General features: G+C 44.0%; 1 protein-coding gene across 2 annotated transcripts in view; it reads left to right on the top strand.

Annotated features, from left to right (window-relative positions):
• The window catches only part of AGO1 (argonaute RISC catalytic component 1), a 58,937-nt gene that overhangs the window by 23,199 nt on the left and 14,685 nt on the right, over positions 1-21,053 (top strand). For both annotated transcript variants that reach the window (XM_011955334.1, XM_011955333.1), the window contains exons 3-12: positions 2,892-3,012; positions 3,438-3,619; positions 4,019-4,155; positions 4,397-4,531; positions 4,675-4,762; positions 5,477-5,624; positions 12,068-12,187; positions 12,532-12,654; positions 12,788-12,921; positions 17,533-17,717. In XM_011955334.1, the coding sequence (XP_011810724.1) occupies positions 2,908-3,012; positions 3,438-3,619; positions 4,019-4,155; positions 4,397-4,531; positions 4,675-4,762; positions 5,477-5,624; positions 12,068-12,187; positions 12,532-12,654; positions 12,788-12,921; positions 17,533-17,717 (1,357 nt within the window). In that variant the 5' untranslated portion in view covers positions 2,892-2,907. The remainder of the gene's footprint in view (positions 1-2,891; positions 3,013-3,437; positions 3,620-4,018; positions 4,156-4,396; positions 4,532-4,674; positions 4,763-5,476; positions 5,625-12,067; positions 12,188-12,531; positions 12,655-12,787; positions 12,922-17,532; positions 17,718-21,053) is intronic.

Here is a 21,053-nt window from a genome sequence, read left to right as displayed (position 1 = left end):
ATTACAAAAAGATAGTAGTGAAAAATGTCTCCTTACTATCCTGGTCTCTAGTCCCCCAGTACCATTAATTGTTACCTTTTTTTTTTGAGACAGAGCCTCCCTCTATCACCCAGGCTGGTGTGCAGTGGGGCCATCTCAGATCACTGCACTCTGCCTCCTAGGTTCAGGCAGTTCTCGTGCCTCTGCCTCCCAAGTAGCTGGGATGACAGGCAAATGATTCTCCTGCCTCAGCCTCCTGAGTAGCTGGGACTATAGGTGCCCCCCATGACATAATTTATTGGTGTTTTTAGTAGAGACAGAGTTTCACCATGTTGGCCAGGCTGGTTTCAAACTCCTGACCTCAAGTGATCTTCCTACCTATGCCTCCCAAAGTATTGGGATCACAGGCATGAGCCACTGTTCCCGACAAATTGTTACCATTCTGTTTTTTTGGAGACGGAGTTTCACTCTGTCATCCAGGCCAGAGTGCAGTGGCGTGATCTCAACTCACTGCAACCTTTGCCTCCCAGGTTCTTGCGATTCTCCTGCCTCAGCCTCCGGAGTAACTGGGATTACAGGCACCTGCCACCACGCCTGGCTAATTTTTAAATTTTTAGTAGAGACAGGGTTTCACTCTGTTGGCCGGGCTGGTCTCAAACTCCTGACCTCAAGCAGTCCGCCCCCCCCAGCCTTCCAAAGTACTGGGATTACAGGCATGAGCCACCGTGCCCGGCCAATTGTTACCATTCTTGAATGTGCTTCTGTATACTGTTCTACACATGTGCAGGCATATATGCACATATAACATTTTTAAACACCCAAAACAGGGTTCTTTATACATTGTTCTGTACTTTGCATTTTTCCACTGAACAATATATTTTTGAAGGTATTACATACCAGCACATATGGATCTGCCTCATTCTTTTGCATAGGTTGAGTGGCTGTGATATAACTTATGTAATCTATTGAGGAACATTTGAGTCTAAATTCTGCTACAAAAATGAAACTTGAATATTATTATATATAGATTCATTTTTGCACTCAAATATGAGTGTATTTGTAGGATAAATTGCTAGGAGTGGGACTGTTGGCCTAATACATTTCAGAGTTTTCAGATATTGCAACTTGTTTTTAAAGGTAAGTTGTACCAACTATACTCCCATCAATAAGGCATCAGAGTGTCTCTTCCTATACCTGCACCAATTTGATATTTGAGATTTTTTTGATCTTTGGCATCCTGATCTTGGTCTAATTTTAAATTGTATTTTTCTAATAAGTGAAGATGAATATATTTTCATATGTTTAAAAGTAATACATGGAAGGGTCATTTTGAGTGTAAGAGGAAAGGAGAAAAATTGATGGACGCACATATTAATATGTTTGTGTATATGTCTGGGAACTCAAGGGTGGCCTTGTGTACTATCCTCTGCCTTTTTTAGAGATATTAGAGCTGCTTCCTGATAGGAGACAGGAATGGGTTCTGGCGTTAGAGGCTAGTGGAGAAAGTTCTACATAGTCTACATAGAGTAGGAGGGATGGAAGTAATCAGGGACATGAAAAAGATTGCTAGGCAGCACTGAAGCCTAATTGGGATTGAAACCATATGATCACAGTTGCTTCTAATGTACCATTTGTGTTATCCAGTAGTATTCAAGAACTTTGATTTAGAAAGTGTGAAGGTCAGTTGGTTAGATAAACTGGAATTTTGAAGGAATAATGGACACCCTGGGGTCTAAGTTTCAGAGGACAGGAAGTAAGAGATGGAGAAAAAACAGGGTGGTGAGACTAAGTGCTTCAGAGAGATGGAAGAGATAAGATTTTTCTTCCACAATTTGTTCTTATTCCAGTTCACATCTCTTCTACCTTTTTTGCTTATCAGATCTGGGATTCGAGATTGGAGCAGCCTAGATTCTGTTCCTGATTTGTTTTGTTTTGTTTTGTTTTAATTTTTTTTAAAACAAGATCTGGCTCTGTCACCCAGACTGGAGTGCAGTGACATGATCTCAGCTCACTGCAACCTCTGCCTCTCAGGCTCAAGTGATCCTCTCACTTCAGCCTCCTGAGTAGCTGGGGCTATAGGCACACACCACCATGCCTGACTAATTTTTGCATTTTTTGTAGAGACAGAATTTCTCTGTGTTGCCCAGGCTGGTCTCAACCTCGAGAGCTCAAGCGAAAGTGCTGGGATTATAGGCATAATCCACTGCACCTGGCTGTTCCTTTTTTTTTTTTTTTCTTCTTTTTGAGACAGGCTCTTACTGTGTCCCCCAGGCTGGAGTGCAGTGGTGTAATTATAGCTCACTGTAACCCCAAACTCCCAGCCTCAGGTGATCCTCCTGTCTCAACCTCCCAAGCAACTGGGATTATAGGCACATGCCACCATATCCAGCTAACTAAAAAAAAAATTTTTTTTTTTTTTGTAGAAGATGGGGTCTCACTCTGTTGCCTAAGCTAGCCTTGAGCTCCTAGGCTCAAGTGATCCTCTTGCCTCGGCTGCCCAAAGTACTGGGATTACAGGTGTGAGCCACCATACCTAGCCCTATTTCTGATTCTTGATAGACCCTGGAGTCAAGCTTTTCTCCCTTTAGCCTCCCCCTCTTCTCAGAAGGCACTCACACCACTCTTTCAGGTCCGTTAGAGCCTTGGTGGTCTGAGGACCAGCAGTGTCACTTGGCAGCATGTTAGAAATGCAGAATTTCAGGCTTCACTCTAGACCTGCTAAATCAGAAGCTACATTTCAATAAAATCTCCAGGTGATTCATAGGAAAGTTAAAGTTTGAGAAGCACTGTCATAGAGTAGATGTTAGGAGTGAGTATAATAGATGGGACATTGCCTGGACTTTGAATTACTTCCAAAAGCTTGAAGTGGTGGTAGTCTCTCAGCTTCCACAGGCCACTCCTATCCCCCACAGGGAAGTGGTGGAATACATGGTCCAGCATTTCAAGCCTCAGATCTTTGGTGATCGCAAGCCTGTGTATGATGGAAAGAAGAACATTTACACTGTCACAGCACTGCCCATTGGCAACGAACGGGTAAGGTTGGGAGTCAGGCTAGGCCTGTGTCAGGGGTCTGGGGTAGAACCAAGCTCATGTAAGCCTCTTTGGAGTCTGGTGATCCAGAGATCCTTTTCATCTTTTGTGCTGAGAAAGTATGTTTTAGGGTGAGGGGTGGGTAGGTGCTGATGTTTATTTAGTCTATCATGTGCCTGTCCGTGTCCTAAACAGATTGAGATTAGACTTAAAATAGACCTAAAGGACTTCCTGCTAGGCTGAGAGGTAGTTGAGAGGAAGAGAAGCACTGAGCCGAGGTGGCTAGAACCTAAGGGGCTGGACTTACTTTGGGGTCTTCATTATGAGCCCCTGTCAACTTGAGCATATTCTCAGCAAATCCATGGAGTCGGGGATCATTCTCGCAGAGCAATGGCAATCCCTCACTCCTTTCTCTCACCCTCCTGAAGGTCGACTTTGAGGTGACAATCCCTGGGGAAGGGAAGGATCGAATCTTTAAGGTCTCCATCAAGTGGCTAGCCATTGTGAGCTGGCGAATGCTGCATGAGGCCCTGGTCAGCGGCCAGATCCCTGTTCCCTTGGAGTCTGTGCAAGCCCTGGATGTGGCCATGAGGCACCTGGCATCCATGAGGTATTGGGTGTAGTTAGTATCTGGGCTACTAGTGTTGGCAGAACTGCTGTCAGGGGAGGAGGGGGAGCACATATTAAGGTCCCACAGAGTGCCATTCAAAAAAAAAAAAAATTGTTTGAAGCCCTACCACTTGCCAGGCAAGTGTGTATTTATATTTAGATGGTTTAAAGCCCTGGCCCTGAACTTCTTAGATATCTTTGGGCCTCATCCCATCTGTCCCTGCAGGGCAGAGAGAAGGTAGAAACTTGCACAAGGTCAGTCATACAACTAGTAAAGCATCAGAGCTGGCATTAAAGCCCTGGTGTCCTGCCTTTCAGGCCAGGGCTCCTCCGTGCCCAGGATGCCTCACAGGGTGGGGGCCTGTGCCCGAGGGACCAGTTCTCTGCCTGTCCCTGCCAGGTACACCCCTGTGGGCCGCTCCTTCTTCTCACCGCCTGAGGGCTACTACCACCCGCTGGGGGGTGGGCGCGAGGTCTGGTTCGGCTTTCACCAGTCTGTGCGCCCTGCCATGTGGAAGATGATGCTCAACATTGATGGTGAGTGGGGAGAGCTATGGAGCTAGGGGCACCCCAAGTCCAGTGACCACACTCCCAGCCTCATCCCTCCCAGCTCTGCAACCACACTCCTAGTCTAATTCCTATAGCCCTGGCTCCCCCTTCCCCCATCCCAATGCCCTATAAAAGGGTATATAAAAGGGAAGAGGGTATAAATTGCTATGCCTCCATGTATTGTGGAAGACAGAACCTGAGCTGAGCTATCTTTACCCTGTCCCCACAGTCTCAGCCACTGCCTTCTATAAGGCACAGCCAGTGATTGAGTTCATGTGTGAGGTGCTGGACATCAGGAACATAGATGAGCAGCCCAAGCCCCTCACGGACTCTCAGCGCGTTCGCTTCACCAAGGAGATCAAGGGTGAGGACCCAACAGGAGGGGAAGGGAAACAGCCCCACTTGAGCCCTAAGAGGAAATCCCCTTGGGGTATGCTCAGGGAAGAGGGCAAGGCTGGGCACCTGAGCAACCTATTTCAGCCCTGACAAGTAGTGTGTGTATCTCAGGCCTGAAGGTGGAAGTCACCCACTGTGGACAGATGAAGAGGAAATACCGCGTGTGTAATGTTACCCGTCGCCCTGCTAGCCATCAGACGTAAGTTGGCAGGGGTGCTGAGTCATGCTTTGTTGGTGGAGAAGGGCTGAGATTTAAAACTCACTATCTTTCCCTCCCTCCTTCCCCCACTGGCCTTGAGAATGAGCCTTGGGGACTGGCCCTGTTTTTGAAGATAAGCTGTGGGAATTTGGCATCCTTTCTCAATCTTCTCTGATCTGTTGATACTCTGCCTACCATTTTTACCTTCTTGATCTCCTTGCCTCTTTGGTCCTTTAGTTTAGAGCAAGTGTGTTCTCTGATTCCTGTTAGGGTTAGGTAAATGTTAGAATCTCTCTCAAATTATTATTTCTCTTGAAAAAAGAAAGCTAGGCTCCTGGGCTCCTTGGGGAAGCTGTCATCGATTCTATTCTCATTCTTGACCTTAGGCTACACTATATTATGAATGTCTACTCTGTGTCAGGCTTTATGCTCAATATTGGAAATAAATGAGTCAGATAGTATCTGACTTTTGTGGAACTTGCCCTTCAAACCTTTGACTTCTTTCTTGGAGCCCTGTATGTCCTGTTTTCTCATGAGTGGCGATGCTCAAAGAAGTTGGATAGGATGAAGCAAAGTCTGGGACTTCCTTCCTGCATATCATATTGGGGCCAAATGAAAAAGGAAAAAGTCTGGGGCTTCCCATGGTTGTGGGTCTAGAGAAGTGGGACTGAATGCTGGGTTATGACACCCCCTTCCTTCCCTTCTTCTGAACAGATTCCCCTTACAGCTGGAGAGTGGACAGACTGTGGAGTGCACAGTGGCTCAGTATTTCAAGCAGAAATATAACCTTCAGCTCAAGTATCCCCATCTGCCCTGCCTACAAGTTGGCCAGGAACAAAAGCATACCTACCTTCCCCTAGAGGTGAGATTGCCAAGTAATGGCTGGGGAATAGGCATTGTATATACCTGCATGCTGCTTATCAGGTGTCTCTTCTTTGAAGTTTGGAAAATTGACATTCTGAGAAGGTATGAGGTAGTTCTCCTGTGAAATAGAGGCCCCATTCTTACCTGCTAAGTTGTTTCCTTATCCCCCATCCTACTGTCATGTTCTTTCAGGGCTGCCAGGCAGAGACAAGCTGAATTTACTGTTTAATAAGTAATTAGTTCATACAGGACAGAGATTTTAGATACCCACAGTCACTCATGTTCTCTTAATTTGTCTTCCCCTGTTGTTTAGAGCTGGGATCCTAAGTGACCTGAAGATATAAGTGTAGCTTATTCTACACAAACTGGTGATAAATATTACCTATAATGTAAATCATGTTTCTCCAATAATTAATGTGTTCCTTTTGAAAAAGTTTTAGCCCCAAGATTTGTCATACTTTTATATAACAGTAGACCTTTGGAATTCTGCAACTGGAGAAGGAATAGTAATGCTAAGTTATAGAATACAAATACAGAATCACTGGGCTCTATTTTGTTTGGTATATACTAGCCAAAATATTGAATGAGAGACTACTGCCTACTGCTTCATTGTCTCATCCAGTGCTCCTCAAAAAGTGTGGTCATGTGTACCAACAGGATAGGCATTACCTGAGAGCTTACTTAAAATGCAGATTTCAGGTTCTACCCATACCGACTGAATCAGAATCTTTTTTTTTTTTTTTTTTTGAGATGGAGTTTTGTTCTTGTTGCCCAGGCTGGAGTGCGATGGCATGATGTTGGCTCACCGCAACCTCCGCCTCCCGGGTTTCAGCGATTCTCCTGCCTCAGCCTCCTGAGTAGTTGGGATTACAGGCATGCGCCACCACACCCGGCTAATTTTATAGTTTTAGTAGAGACAGGTTTTTCCATCTTGGTCAGGCTGGTCTCTAACTCCCAACCTCAGGTGATCTGCCCGCTTTGGCCTTCCAAAGTGCTGGGATTACAGACGTGAGCCACCACACCCAGCCAGACTCTGTCCTTTAACAAGATCCAAAGGGGATGTACATTAACATTGGAGAGGCACTATACTAGGCTACCCTGTTTTTCTTTTTTGTTTTTTTGAGACAGAATCTCACTGGAGTGCAGTGGCACCATCTCAGCTCACTGTAACCTCCGCCTCCCAGGTTTAAGCAATTCTCATGCCTCAGCCTCCAGTAGCTAGGATTATAGGTGTGCGCCACCGTGCCCAGATACGTTTTTTTGTATTTTTAGTACAGATGGGGTTTCACCATATTGGCCACCCTGTTTTTCTTTTTTGTTTTTTTGAGACAGAATCTCACTGGAGTGCAGTGGCACCATCTCAGCTCACTGTAACTTCCGCCTCCCAGGTTTAAGCAATTCTCATGCCTCAGCCTCCAGTAGCTAGGATTATAGGTGTGCGCCACCGTGCCCAGATACGTTTTTTTGTATTTTTAGTACAGATGGGGTTTCACCATATTGGCCACACTGATCTCAAACTCCCGACCTCAAGTGATCTGCCTGCCTCGGCCTTCCAACGTGCTGGATTACGGGCATGAGCTGCCATGCCTGGCCTACCCTCTTACTTTTATCCAACAGCAGAAGTCAGATAGCCCAGACCAAAGCTCAAGTCTTCTGGTGAGCTTCTAGAATTTCAGAACTAACCTGAGGGAATTAGGCTGAAAGGAGAAGAGATCCCCAAAACCAAGAACTCTGACTTGATTAATAGCTACTGATGCGCATGAAGGCAACATGTTCTCTGAGGTATAAACAGAGGTCTTTAGGAACAATCTTAGCTAAGTAGACAGTAGCTGATGTTTACTGTAAGCAGAGATTTGTTAGCAAACTAACATTATTTCTATTTAAACAATGGTTTCCAAGGTGTATAATTTATGTTATGACTTAGACCTTGAATTCTATTGTTGCGTATTTAACATATATTTATTGAGCTCCTACTATGTGTCATATACTCTTAGGTGCTAGGAACATGGAGATTAACAAGACAGACAAGGTCCCAGCTGTTGTGGAGCTTACATTCTAGAAGGGGGGAGATAGACAACAAATTGATAAACACATAAGATAGTTTCAGATGGTGATAAGTGCTATAAGAATAATAAAATAGGTTCAGGGGATAGAAGTAAGGGAGGAAGAGGGTAGAGAGCTATTTTAGTTGTTAGGGAACTCCTCTCTTAGGAGACATTTGAGCTAAGTCCCAAATTATGACATAGAATCAACCTTATAACAACCTGAGAGAAGAGCCTTCCAGGCAGGAGGAAGTACAAAGGTTCTAAAGCAGAAGAGAATTTGGATCTTTTTGAGGGATAGACAGAAGGCTGTGGTGGCTAGAATGTATTGTGTTAGGGGAAAAGTAGTAGGAGATGATTCTGTAGAGGGCCAAATCATATAGCCTGTTGAAACCATGTGGCATTTTATTATTGTTTTTTGGAATAGCTTTATCCAGATTGGCTGTGATGGCTCATACCTGTAATCCCACAACTTTGGGAGGTCAAGGCAAGAGGATCACTTGACTGCAGGTGTGGTGTGCACCTGTGGTTCCAGCTACTTGGGAGGCTGAGGTGGAAGCATTGCTTGAACCCAGTGAGCTGTGATTATGCCACTGGATTCCAGCCTGGGCAATAGAGGGAGACCCTGTCTCAAAAAAAAAAAAAAAAAACCCAGCTGTATCAAGATATAATTCACATACCATAAAATTCACCATTTTAAAATGATTAGGTAGTTTTAGTATATTCACAGAATTGTACAACTATCACCACTATTTGATTCCAGAACATATCACTCTTAAAAGAAAGCCTATATTCATTAGCAGTTACTCACCATTCCTTCTCTCCCCAACAGCCTGTAGTAACCACTAATCTACTTTCAGTCTCTGGATATACCTATATTGGACATATCATATATGTGAAATAATACAATATGTGTCCTTTTATGACTGACTTCTATCATTTACCGTAATATTTTCAAGGTTTATCCTCTTTCCATCAGATGGATATGTCATATTTTGTTAATTCATTTATCAGTTAATGGACGTTTGAATTGTTTCTATTTTTTGGGTATCATGAATAATGCTGCTGTGAACATTGATGTACACATTTTTGTGTGAACATAAGTTTTTATTTCTCTGGAGTATACACCTAAGAGTGATATAATATATAACAATGTTTAACATCTTTTTTTTTTTTTTGAGATGGAATCTCGCTCTGTCACCTAGGCTGGAGTGCAGTGGCGTGATCTCGGCTCATTGCAAGCTCTGTCTCTCAGGTTCATGCCATTCTTCTGCCTCAGTCTCCCGAGTAACTGGGACTACAGGTGCCCATCACCACACCCGGCTATTTTTTTGTATTTTTAGTAGAGATGGGGTTTCACTGTGTTAGCCAGGATAGTCTCGATCTCCTGACCTCGTGATCCACCTGTCTCAGCCTCCCAAAGTGCTGGGATTACAGGCGTGATTCACCGCGCCCAGGCAATGGTTAACATCTTGATGAGCTACCTGATTGTTTCTCAAAGTGGCTATGATATTTTACAATCCCATCAGCAATGAATGATAGTTCTAGTTTTTGGCCAGGTAGGATTTTATTCTAATTATAATATGAATCCATTGGAAAAGTTTAAGTAGAAGAACAGTATGGATTATTGTTGTTCTAGTTTCTAGTTGTGAAGATCCAACTAGAAACTAGAAGTAGTACCTCCAGTCCACCTCTGTATCTTCCTCGAATAGTTACGTAGGTCAGTGAGTGTCCACAAAATCATTTGTTCATGTTCAAATCACAGTTCATTCCTTCTTCCATCTTCTCTTTTTCAAATTGTGGTAAAATATGCGTAATATAAAATTCACCATTTTAACCATTTTTAAGTATACAGTTCTGTGGCATTAAATACATTCACGCAGTTGTACAACGATCACCACGACTAATCTCCAGAACTTTTTCATCACTCCAAACTGAAACTCTATACCCATTAAACGACAACTCCCTCCTTTTAACCCCTAGCAACCACCATTCTACTTTCTGTCTCTATGAATTTGACCACTGTAGGTACCTCAAATGAGTGGAATCATACAGTATTTGTCCTTTTTTGACTGGCATATTTCACTTAACACGATGTCTTCAAGGTTCATCCATGTTGTAGCATGTTAAGATTCCCTTCTATTTTAAGGCTGAATAATAGTCCATTGTATGTATGTATCACGTTTTGTTTATTCATTCATCTGTCCATGGATACTTGGGTTGCTTCTTCCTTTTGGTTATTGTGAGTAATGCTGCTGTGAACAGAGATGTACAAATATCTGTTGAAGTTCCTGTTTTTTGAGTACATACCCAGAAGCAGAATTTCTGGTTTATATGGTAATTCTGTGGTTAATTTTTTGAGAAATTTACATACCATTTTATAGTCCCACTAGCATTGTACAAGTGTTCTAATTTCACCACATCCCTGGTTTTAATTCTGTATCTGTAACCACCTGTAAAGAATGCTACAACTTTAAGGCACCTTTAAGAGAGCAATCTCACAGATTTCAATAATTTTGGATTTTCATTAAGTGAATTGACTATTTTGTTTATTTTCTGGAATATAGAGTTTGAAGGCAGGTGACCTTGGGCTGGTTTTCCTTCCCATTGTTTACCATGAACTCTGGGAATTAGGACGAGAATTAGTATGTAAAGAATGTTGGCCCTATGGGAGCGAGTTCCACATTTCATCTCATCTAAATCCTTACAACAACCTCATGAGACAGCTAGTGTATTTTTTTCTCATGTTTGAAATTAAAGAAGAAGATTCTCAGAGTGGTTAAGGGTCCTGTTTAAGGTAACATCACCTAGAAATGGCAAAGCTGTACTTCAAACAGAAGTATTTCCAGACCTACTGGCTCTCTCAATTCTAGAAGCCTTCCTGTTCACAGCATCCTGAATATAGTATATTGGGGAGTAGAAGTCTTGTATGTCACTAGACAGCTTTTTATGATCTCTATTGTTTTCTGTTGGGCCCAGAACAGATGAAGTAAATGGCAGGATGTTTCTCACACCAGCAGAGGACACTGTCAGCCAACAGAGACAGTGATAGCTGTGGTCTGGGAGCTCGGGTTTAGAGCCAACCCTAGTCCTGGTGGGTTGCTGGATGGAGCAACTACGTACCTGCCACTATGGAGAGCTGCCTTAGAAATCTAATTTGTGTATATTGAGTTTTTCAGTATTCAGAAGAGCTCTATATATGGTCCTTTGTTAAATAATATTCTGTGCTGCAGCTTATTGTTTACTGTGTTCCAGAACTATACCCAGTCCTTCAAGTGCTTTATTTAATCTTGAGACAACTCTGAGATTGTTACTATTATCGTCATTTAAAATATGAAGGTCAGGCGTGGTGGCTCACTCCTGTAATCCCAGCACTTTGGGAGGCCAAGGTGGGTGGATCACCTGAGGTCAGGAGTTCAAGACCAGCCTGGCCAACATGGCAAAACCCCATCTCTTCTAAAAATACAAAATTAGCCAGGCATGGTGGCATATGCCTGTAATCCCAGCTACTTGGAACGCTGAGGCAGGAGAATCGCTTGAACCTGGGAGGTGAAGGTTGCAGTGAGCCGAGATCGTGCCATTGCACAGCAGCGTGGGCAAGAAGAGCAAAACTCTGTCTCAAAAATACATACATACATACATACAAGAATTAGCCGGGTGTGGTGGCGGGTACCTGTGATCCCAGCTACTCGGGAAGCTAAGGAAGGAGAATTGCTTGAACCTGGGAGGCAGATGTCTCTGAGCCGAGATTGTGCCACTGCATTCCAGTTGGGCGACAGAGCAAGACTCCATCTCTTTTTTTTTTTTTCCATCCAAAAAAAATAAATAAATAAATAAAATATGAGACCTGAGCCCAGATCTGGTGCTGGATCACAGGCTTTTAATCACAAAGTGGTTGAATTGCCTTTTTTTTTTTTTTCCTTTTTTTTGAGACAGAGTCTCACTCTGTCACCCAGGCTGGGGTGCAGTGGCGTGATCTGGGCTCACTGCAACCTCTGCCTCCTGGTTCAAGTGATTCTTGTTCCTCAGCCTCCTCAGTAGCTGGGATTACAGGCACACACCATCATGCCTGGCTAATTTTTGTATTTTTAGTAGAGATAGGTTGGTCAGGCTGGTCTTGAACTCCTGACCTCAAGTGATCTGCCTGCCTTGGCTCCTAAGGTGCTGGGATTACAGGCATGAGCCGCCATGCCCGGCCTGAATTGCCTTTTACTTTGCACATGAATATTTTCTAACTTACCTATCAAGTGAAACTCGAGGAGAATACATGTATGCACAAAGGGTTTTGCAGTTCCCTTCCCCATGTCTGACAGCCACGGTATCTTTCCTTATTATGGGGCTCTGAGTACAGGATGGACTGTACTCAAGCCAGAGCTACCTGTCCTTCTCGTTTCCTCAGGTCTGTAACATTGTGGCTGGGCAGCGCTGTATTAAAAAGCTGACCGACAACCAGACTTCGACCATGATAAAGGCCACAGCTAGATCCGCTCCAGACAGACAGGAGGAGATCAGTCGCCTGGTCAGTGGGCCTACTCATTTGCTCACTCATTGGGGCCATTGGTAGCATAAATGTTTTAATGCCCCAGCAGAACCTTCCTTCAGGAAAACCCAAGTCTAGATTTGTTGCCTAGAACTCTATAAGGCTGCTCTTCCTTCTTACCGTATAGCTACTTCGCTTTCTATCTCTTTTTCTCTCCTGTATTACTTTGTTGTGTTATCCTGTCACTTCCCTCATCTTCCACTTTCCCTCTCTTTTTAGGACTATTCTGTACCAACCCCAGCTTCTCCTTAGGGTTCTCTCCTTGATACCCAGAGCAGAGCCAAGTTCCTGCTCTTCTGAGATTGCTCTCTTTTGTCCTGCAGATGAAGAATGCCAGCTACAACTTAGATCCCTATATCCAGGAATTTGGGATCAAAGTGAAGGATGACATGACGGAGGTGACAGGGCGAGTGCTGCCGGCGCCCATCTTGCAGTACGGCGGCCGGGTGAGCAGGGTCAGGGCCAGACAACATCTCAGGGTATATGGGGGTGGTTGGTTTGTATAGCCAGGGGCTTTTGCTCCCCTACCCACCTGACTCTACTGAGGCTCACCTGGGCGCCCCCTCTGCCTATCCCCAGAACCGGGCCATTGCCACACCCAATCAGGGTGTCTGGGACATGCGGGGGAAACAGTTCTACAATGGGATTGAGATCAAAGTCTGGGCCATCGCCTGCTTCGCACCCCAGAAACAGTGTCGAGAAGAGGTGCTCAAGTAAGGAGGGTTCGGTGTAGGGGTGGAAGGGTGGGAAAGACCCTGGAGCTGCCTGCCTTCCTGTAGTCCACAGGGGCGGATACTGATCAGTAATGTGTTCTGTCTTGACTCTGCCTGCATTGTGCTTTCTGGCTCAAACTTCTACCAATTCCTTTTCTATCGATCTGTGGTCAGGGGAAGTTAATAAGGAGCCATATCTATGTCAAAGATGATGATTTTAGGGCATGAATCTCCTAAGAGAGGCCTGAATTATTTTATTGTTATAATTATCATTGGTAATAAATAGTAGTAGTGATGACTGTAATGTTTACGCCAAAATTGTACTTAAGTACCTAATTTTTATTCTCTCATTTCATCTTTACAGTGAGTAGGTGGTGATATGTCCATTTTCAGGAGACTGAGGCTCAAAAGAGGTTAAGTAACTTGTCCAAAGCTTGCACATCATCAGGAAAGTGTCAGAGTTGGAAGCAAATCAGATCTGAGCTTCAAAACTTGTGTTCCTAATTGGAAACAAAATAGAGCAGCTTGTTTAGCTGGCTGTCAGGGCCTCTGTGCCACGGTAGCTGGGAGTAGATGGCACCAATGAGGAAAGTGTTGTAGCCAAATGATCTAAAGAAACCAGGCAGTAATGGCTTGAGAAGTCAACAACCCCTCCCCTGGAGTCTTTTTTTTTTTTTTTTTTTTTGAGATAGAGTGTAGCCCAGGCTGGAGTGTAGTGGCATGATCTCGGCTCACTGCAAGCTCCATCTCCCGGATTCACGCCATTCTCCTGCCTCAGCCTCCCGAGTAGCTGGGACTACAGGCGCCCGCCACCATGCCTGGCTAATTTTTTGTGTTTTTAGTAGAGATGAAGTTTCAGTGTGTTAGCCAGGATGGTCTCGATCTCCTGGCCTTGTGATCCGCCTGCTTTGGCCTCCCAAAGTGCTGGGATTACAGGCATGAGCCACCATGCCCGGCCCTTTATTTGTTTTTCTGTTTGTTTGTTTGTTTTATTGAGATAGGTTTAAAATGCCACAAAACTCAGTTAGTTGTTTCCTACATACAGCATACAGTTAGTTGGTTATTGCCATGTTTTGAAGTGGTTGCTTCTCATAGTCTCTGGATCTGGAGTGGGATCAGCACACTCTAGGGATGAGGAAGAGTTGATGGAGCTGACCATTTTGGCTAGACAAGGGTAGTGGGGAAGTACACCGTGATGAATTCAGCTGACCTTGGAGTCATGAGAATTTGTTCTTTGCTGGGGTACAGTGGTGCGTGCCTGTAATCCTGGCTACTCAGAAGGCTGAGGCAGGAGGATCACTTCAGCCCAGGAGTTTGCTGGGCAATATAGATTCTATAAGTTCTAGGTCAGGCACGGTGGCTCCTGTCTGTAAACCCAGCAGTTTGGGAGGCTGAGGTGGGCAGATCACGAAGTCAGTAGTTTGAGACCAGCCTGGCCAATATGGTGAAACTCTGTCTCTACTAAAAATACAAAAATTGGCCAGGCGTAGTGGCGCGTGCCTGTAGTCCCAGCTACTCAGGAGGCCGAGGCAGGAGAATCGCTTGAACCTGGGAGGCGGAGGTTGCAGTGAGCTAAGGTTGTGCCACTGCACTCCAACCTGGTGACAGAGCGAGACTCAGTCTCAAAGGAAAAAAAAAAAGTTCTCACAGCTCCTGATGGATCTGGGGACTATGGGACCTGCCCTTGTTCTTCTTCCCTTATCCCTCACACCTACACAAACAACCATCATAATTGTGGTTCCTTGCAAATGGGTTCTTGTCTCCTTTCCTGAGTTCTTTTTTTTTGAAACGGAGTCTTGCCCTGTAGCCCAGGTGCAGTGGCACAATCTCGGCTTGCTGCAAGCTCCGCCTTCTGGGTTCATGCCAGACTCCTGCCTCAGCCTCCTGAGCAGCTGGGACCACAGGCACCCGCCACCACGCCCAGCCAATTTTTTGTGTTTTTAGTAGAGACGGGGTTTCACCATGTTAGCCAAGATGGTCTTGATCTCCTGACCTCGTGATCTGCCCACCTCGGCCTCCCAGAGTTCTGGGATTACAGGTGTGAGCCACTGCGCCTGGCCTTTTTCTGAGTTCTTTAGCCCCTATTTAAGCCAGCCTGTTTGGCAGTATTGGAAAGGCTCCCAGCTTTTTGCCTTTGTGCCATAGTCACTTCATTGTAGTTCTATTCTCTGTGTGCTTTTTTGTTTCTCCCATGTCCTTCCCTTGTCCATTTCTTTTGGGATAATCTATTGTTTTGGCCATTTTGGGGTATGGGCACCAGTAAACCCAGAACCTCAAACTTGGAAGAGTTTATCAGGCATTCCCTTCCCCCAGTGACACCTAGTTGTAACGGGTAAGAATGTGGCTTTTTAATGTGGGTCATTAGTAGCCAGTTAAATCTGTGGTTCTGACTGGGCTAACGGTAAAGGTTTCCAAGTCATCTATGGCAGTGGCTGAGATTGTCCATTGAGAATGTACATAGTAAGTAGAGATTGAAGGTATAACTTAGAGGAACTGGAAAATAAACAGAGCAAAGTCCCTAAGTGTGTATGAGGTGATGGGATCCAGAGCACTGAGAAAGGGCATCCTTTCCACTGAGAAAGTGGGAGAAGACATGAAGGTGCTATGGGGTTCGACAAACTAGTAGTTGGGGGATGATGGATGATAGAGTTCTAGATGCAACCCTCAATTTTTTTCTGGCTAAAGAGGCCCTATTACTTTGGCTATATCACCTTTAAGATGGGATTTTAGGACCTTCCTCATCTTAAACATCTCACAATAGTTTGTGGCCCCCAGCACTGGACACAGTATTCCAAGTGTAGTCTCGTAGTAGAGAAAAGATTGGAAATACGTCTTTCCTTGAAGTTGAGACCCACTATTCATGAAATCTGGTAACATACTGGCTTTTTAATAGCTACATTGCAGTTGTATACAGGGCAGAGAAATGGAAAACATACTACTAATGGTCAAAGCCCTGGCTGTTATTTACATGAAACAGTGGTTAGGTCATGTTTTTTTATTCTAACATTCATTTTGAAAAAAATTTTTTAAGATAAATATAGAGAATAACATGTATCCATCCAGTTTTGTCATATTTACTTTATCCTTTTTTAAATGTAAATATTACAAGTAAATTTGATGTTCCTTCATGTCCTCCACCCTAGTCCCATTCCTCCCTTCTTTTTTTTGACAGAGTCTCGCTCTTGCCCAGGCTGGAGTGCAGTGGCACAATCTTGGCTCACTACAGCCTGTGCCTCCTGTTTCATGTGATTCTCCTGCTTCAGCCTCCTGTGTAGCTGGGATTACAGGCACTCACCACCATGCCCAGCTAGGTTTTTTTGTGTTTTTAGTAGAGACAGGGTTTCATCAGGTTGGCCAGGCTGGTCTCAAAGTCCTGACCTCAAGTAATCTGCCCACCCTGGCCTCCCAAAGTGCTGAGATTACAGGTGTGAGCCACTGTGCTGGCCCCATTCCTCCCTTCTGATGAAGCCACTGTTATGAATTATTGTAACTATCCTATTCAATTTATATACCTATATATAAATGATTTTAAATTTTTCATAATAGTATTTACTGTATTTACTTTTCTTGTGTTTTTTTACTAAATATGTGAAAAAATACTTTCTCACAAAACTATCACATTGCTATTTATATGCTATATAATAATATCTCGTAAACAGCTGCTTCCATTGTCGTCTTGTACATTGTTTTTAAATTTAAATGGAAGATTATCACAAATTAAATTTCCTGCTGCTTATTTCAGCTTTTGAGTATCTTTATGTAGCTTGATTTTTTTACTCTACTGCATGTGTGTCCTCTCTTCCAACTTTGTCTTCCTCCCCATGGTAAAGCCCTAAAGCCAAAGGAAGGAAGCTTAATAATTGGCTCTTAGGTTTCAAAGGACCAGTTGGGAAGGAGGGAACTCATTTTTATTGAGCTTCTCCTGTGCTCCCATCACTGTTGGAACCTCATTTGCTTTGAGCAGAAAGGCCTTACACATGGGCATCTGCCTATTTCTTTGGACATGTAATGGAGCACAGGAATCAGCTGCTTGAGTGGGACAAGGAGGGAACCCTGAGAATTCCCATAGGTCCCTTTTCTGGGCTTCCTCATCTCCTTGCTTGTACCATCGAACACTTAGCAAGCACTCTCTTACCTTACTCAACTATAAATGTAATTTTTACATTAGCTATTATTGTGTATCATTCATGTTAGAATCTCAGTGTTAGCTGGGTGCAGTGGCTCATGCCTGTAATTCCAGCACTTTGGGAGGCTGAGCTGGGAGGATCATTTGAGTCCAGGAACTTGAGACCAGCCTGGGCAACATAGTGAGATCCCATCTCTACCAAAAAGAAGAAAAGTTAGCCAGGCGTAGTGGCATGCCTCTAGTTCTATCTACTCAGGAGGCTGAGATGGGATGATTGTTTTAGCCTGGCAGCTCGAGGCTTGAGTGAGCCCAGGTTGTGCCATTGTACTCCATCCTGGATGACAGAGCACCCTGTCTCAAGAAAAAAACCAAAAAACCAATCTCTCAGTGCCTCTTACAGTGCTAAACACCTAAGATGGATGGATTTTTGTCAGAAGAATTCAAGTGAGACTCACTGCCTCCTTTGTGACCATGCATGTGTACAGGAACTTCACAGACCAGCTGCGGAAGATTTCCAAGGATGCGGGGATGCCTATCCAGGGTCAGCCTTGTTTCTGCAAATATGCCCAGGGGGCAGACAGCGTGGAGCCTATGTTCCGGCATCTCAAGAACACCTACTCAGGGCTGCAGCTCATTATTGTCATCCTGCCAGGGAAGACGCCAGTGTATGGTACAGTTCTCTTGGGACAGTGATAATGGTGATAGGACTCTTCTCAGCATAGCTCCCTGGGGTCTCCTGGGAAGGACTCAGTCTAGAGTCTTGGCTTTGACCAGAGCTGTTACTTAATGTCAGTGCTCCTCTTACAGGAGAAATAGCATGCCTGAGCCATTGAGTTATCCCAGATCCTAATTATCTGCACACACTCCTTCCCAACAACATTTACTGGGGTCCTTTGTGTGCTGGTCCTTATGCCAGGCTAAGCTGGGCCAGGTACAGAGATGGGTTGGTCTAGATTCCTATCCTTAGGAGTGCGTTGTTTATCTGGACATCGTGCAACACAACCAAGCAGAATAGGTGGTCCTGTTAGTATCGTGTTGCCTGGTAATTACTTGGACTTTTTGAGAGACTTGCTATCTCTCCTCTTTTCCTCTCATTTTTTAGAATAAGAATGACTATATAAATTTCTGTCACAGCACTTTTCTTTTATGCCATTTTCCGTCTCCATCTCTCCTGCTTCGAAGGAATAAGAGTTTCTCTTACCTTGTTCAACTCCTCTGTGTTCTCTTTCCCAACCCATCCTGCTACCTTTGGGACTTCATACCTTTCAACCCTCAAATATATTCAGATACCCCAACCTAATGCACATTACCACAGATTTGCCATCTCTTTCAGCTTTTGTCTTCCTGTTTCCTTCATTAAACTTTTTGAGGCCTGGTACAGTGGTTCACACCTGTAATCCTAGCACTTTGGAATGCCAAGGTGGGAGGATCGCTTGTGCCCAGGAATTCGAGGCCAGTCTGGGCAACAAAGCAAGACCTCATGTCTACGAAAAATAAAGTTAGCCAGTCATGTTGTGCACCTGTGGTCCCAGCTACTTGGGAGTCTGAGGCTAGAGGATTTCTTGAACCCAAGAGGTTGAGGCTGCAGTGAGCCGCAATTGTGCCACTGTACTTCAGCTTGGGTAACGTAGTGATGAGACCTTGTCTCAAAACAAAGCAAAAAAAACCTTTTTGAATGAGTTCTCTATATTCTCTATGTCTCTTTCAGCCATCTTGCCTTCTGTCTACCTTTCTCCTAAATCTCTGCACAGGGTTGCCAATGACTTTTCTCAGTTGTCCTCTTGACTTCTGGATATTTTCTTCTATCTCTCCTTACTTATTATTCCTGTCATTACCAGGAATCCTTGGTGTTCTACAGGTTCCTGTTGTCTGCCTTCTCATTCTGCCTTTACATTTTATTAAAATTTCCATTCATTTCAGTTGCTTCAATCATCACCTATTATTATATGTGATTAAAATCTTGATTCAACCCTTGAACCCTCTGCAACTTCTGTCTGTCCCTTTGGCCTCTCTGCCTTCTTCAAGAGTTTATTGATCACCTATTATGTATGGAACACTGTGCAAGATCTGGATATATTGATGAATAAAACAGATGTAGTGTCTGCTCTTAGAAAGTGTTTTATTGGACCATCTCTTCAGTAGTTTGTCCTCTCTATAAACCCTTGTCTTCCCTACTTCTGTATTTGACATCATAATTCCTTCTAAGTACCTTCATTCAAACTTTGGAGACAGTCTGTCCTTTTGCCTCACCTTCATTGTTCTTCACATTTTTCTCAAGATAATACACCCTGCTCTTGATCCACACTTCTCAACTGAGTTCTAACCTTCCTTTTTTTCTTTTCTTTTTTTTTTTTTTTAAGACAGAGTCTTGCTCTGTTGCCCAGGCTGAAGTGCAGTGGTGCCATCTCAGCTCACCGCAACCTCCGCCTCCCGAGTTCAAGTGATTCTCGTGCCTCAGCCTCGAAAGTAGCTGGGATTACAGGTGCGCACTACCACGCCTGGCTAATTTTTGTATTTTTAGTACAGATGGGGTTTCGCCATGTTGGCCAGGCTGGTCTCGAACTCCTGACCTCAAGTGATCTGCCCGCCTCGGCCTCCCAAAGTGCTAGGATAACAGGCATGAGCCACCGTGCCCTGCCTGAAGACTTTCTTGAATGGGTTCCAAGTAAGACTTTTTGTGACTCTACTATCAAAAATACCTTCATTGGTTACTATTAATTACTGCATAAAGGGTTTTAATGGACCTAATCTTAGTTTAATGTTTTCAGCTTTATCTTGCACTGTTCGCTTGCCACTCATGCTGGAATGATTGCTGGTTCTGGAATTGTTGAAGAGAGCTGAATCTGAATTTAATCCTGGCTATACCAGTCAACTGGCTTGGACACATTACCTAACCATTCTGAGCATCATGAATTAGTTATATAAAAAGCAGAATCTAGCACAGTGCCTGGCATGTAGCTGACACTCCGAGTGCTCATTTCTTGTCTGTGGTTTTCAGTCTCTGGTTTTGTTCACGTCATTTGCCTTTGCTTGGAATATCTGTATCCTCTTCTTCTTGTCCCACACCTTGCCCTTAAAATTCTCTCTGTCCTTTAATACCCAGTTTAAATACTACTTATTTTTTATTCTTGACATTTCACCGGGAGAGTGAACTTGTCTCTTTCTGGATTCCTCTAGTTTATCAGACCACTGATCAGTTACTACCTTACTTGATACTTTGTTGTGGAGTGGATCTGATTCTGCTCTGAAATCTTTCCTCTCTATATACACACCTAAGGTAGTGCCTTTCGCTGATATGATACTCAGTAATTAACTTATGGAGAGAAGTTGTTTGATCTTCAGTCCTTGTCTTTCTTGGGCCCTTGTATGGATGATAAGAATGCTTTTTAGGAGAACTTCCTTGAGAAAGTATTCATGTTTCTGATTTCCCTCCATTAAAGGGAAAATCCAGTGTTTTGGCTTGGGAATGGTACAGCATGCTTGGGAAAGGCAGTACTTACTCAGAATTTTCCCTTTCCTGGGCTCAATTATGTTACACTTCTCTCTAGCCTCAGATATTTTATTGGGACCTCGAGTTTCTTTCATTTACATGCAGTTCCTTGATTATACCACCTGGACAATCTGACTGGTACTCTTTTCTGCTGGCTTAATTCCGAGGCAATGGAGTCATTTGCCTAACTAAGCCAGCAGAAAAGAGCAGCAGTCAGACTCTTCTAAAGACCCTTCACCATCCCTCCTGGGAGGCTGGGTAAAATGCCATTCTCCTTGTGATGGTCAAAGCAAGGTCCCATTGGCATTTGGTTGCCCTGAGAGTGTAGAAGGACAGTGTCACATTTGCCCTGTTCTGATCAGGTAGTATACCTATCGTGTCTTTAGTATATTTAATTGCTTCCTCTCCACTAAACTGATATTTTTTTTTTTTTTTTTTTTTGAGACGGAGTCTTGCTCTGTCGCCCGAGCTGGAGTGCAGTGGCCCGATCTCAGCTCACTGCAAGCTCCGTCTCCC

This window comes from Colobus angolensis, unplaced genomic scaffold, assembly GCF_000951035.1.
Source record: "Colobus angolensis palliatus isolate OR3802 unplaced genomic scaffold, Cang.pa_1.0 Scaffold4, whole genome shotgun sequence".
In the NCBI taxonomy this organism is placed as follows: Eukaryota; Metazoa; Chordata; class Mammalia; order Primates; family Cercopithecidae; genus Colobus; species Colobus angolensis.
Note: the sequence above shows the minus strand (reverse complement) of the source record. Positions and strands in the feature narration are given on the sequence as shown.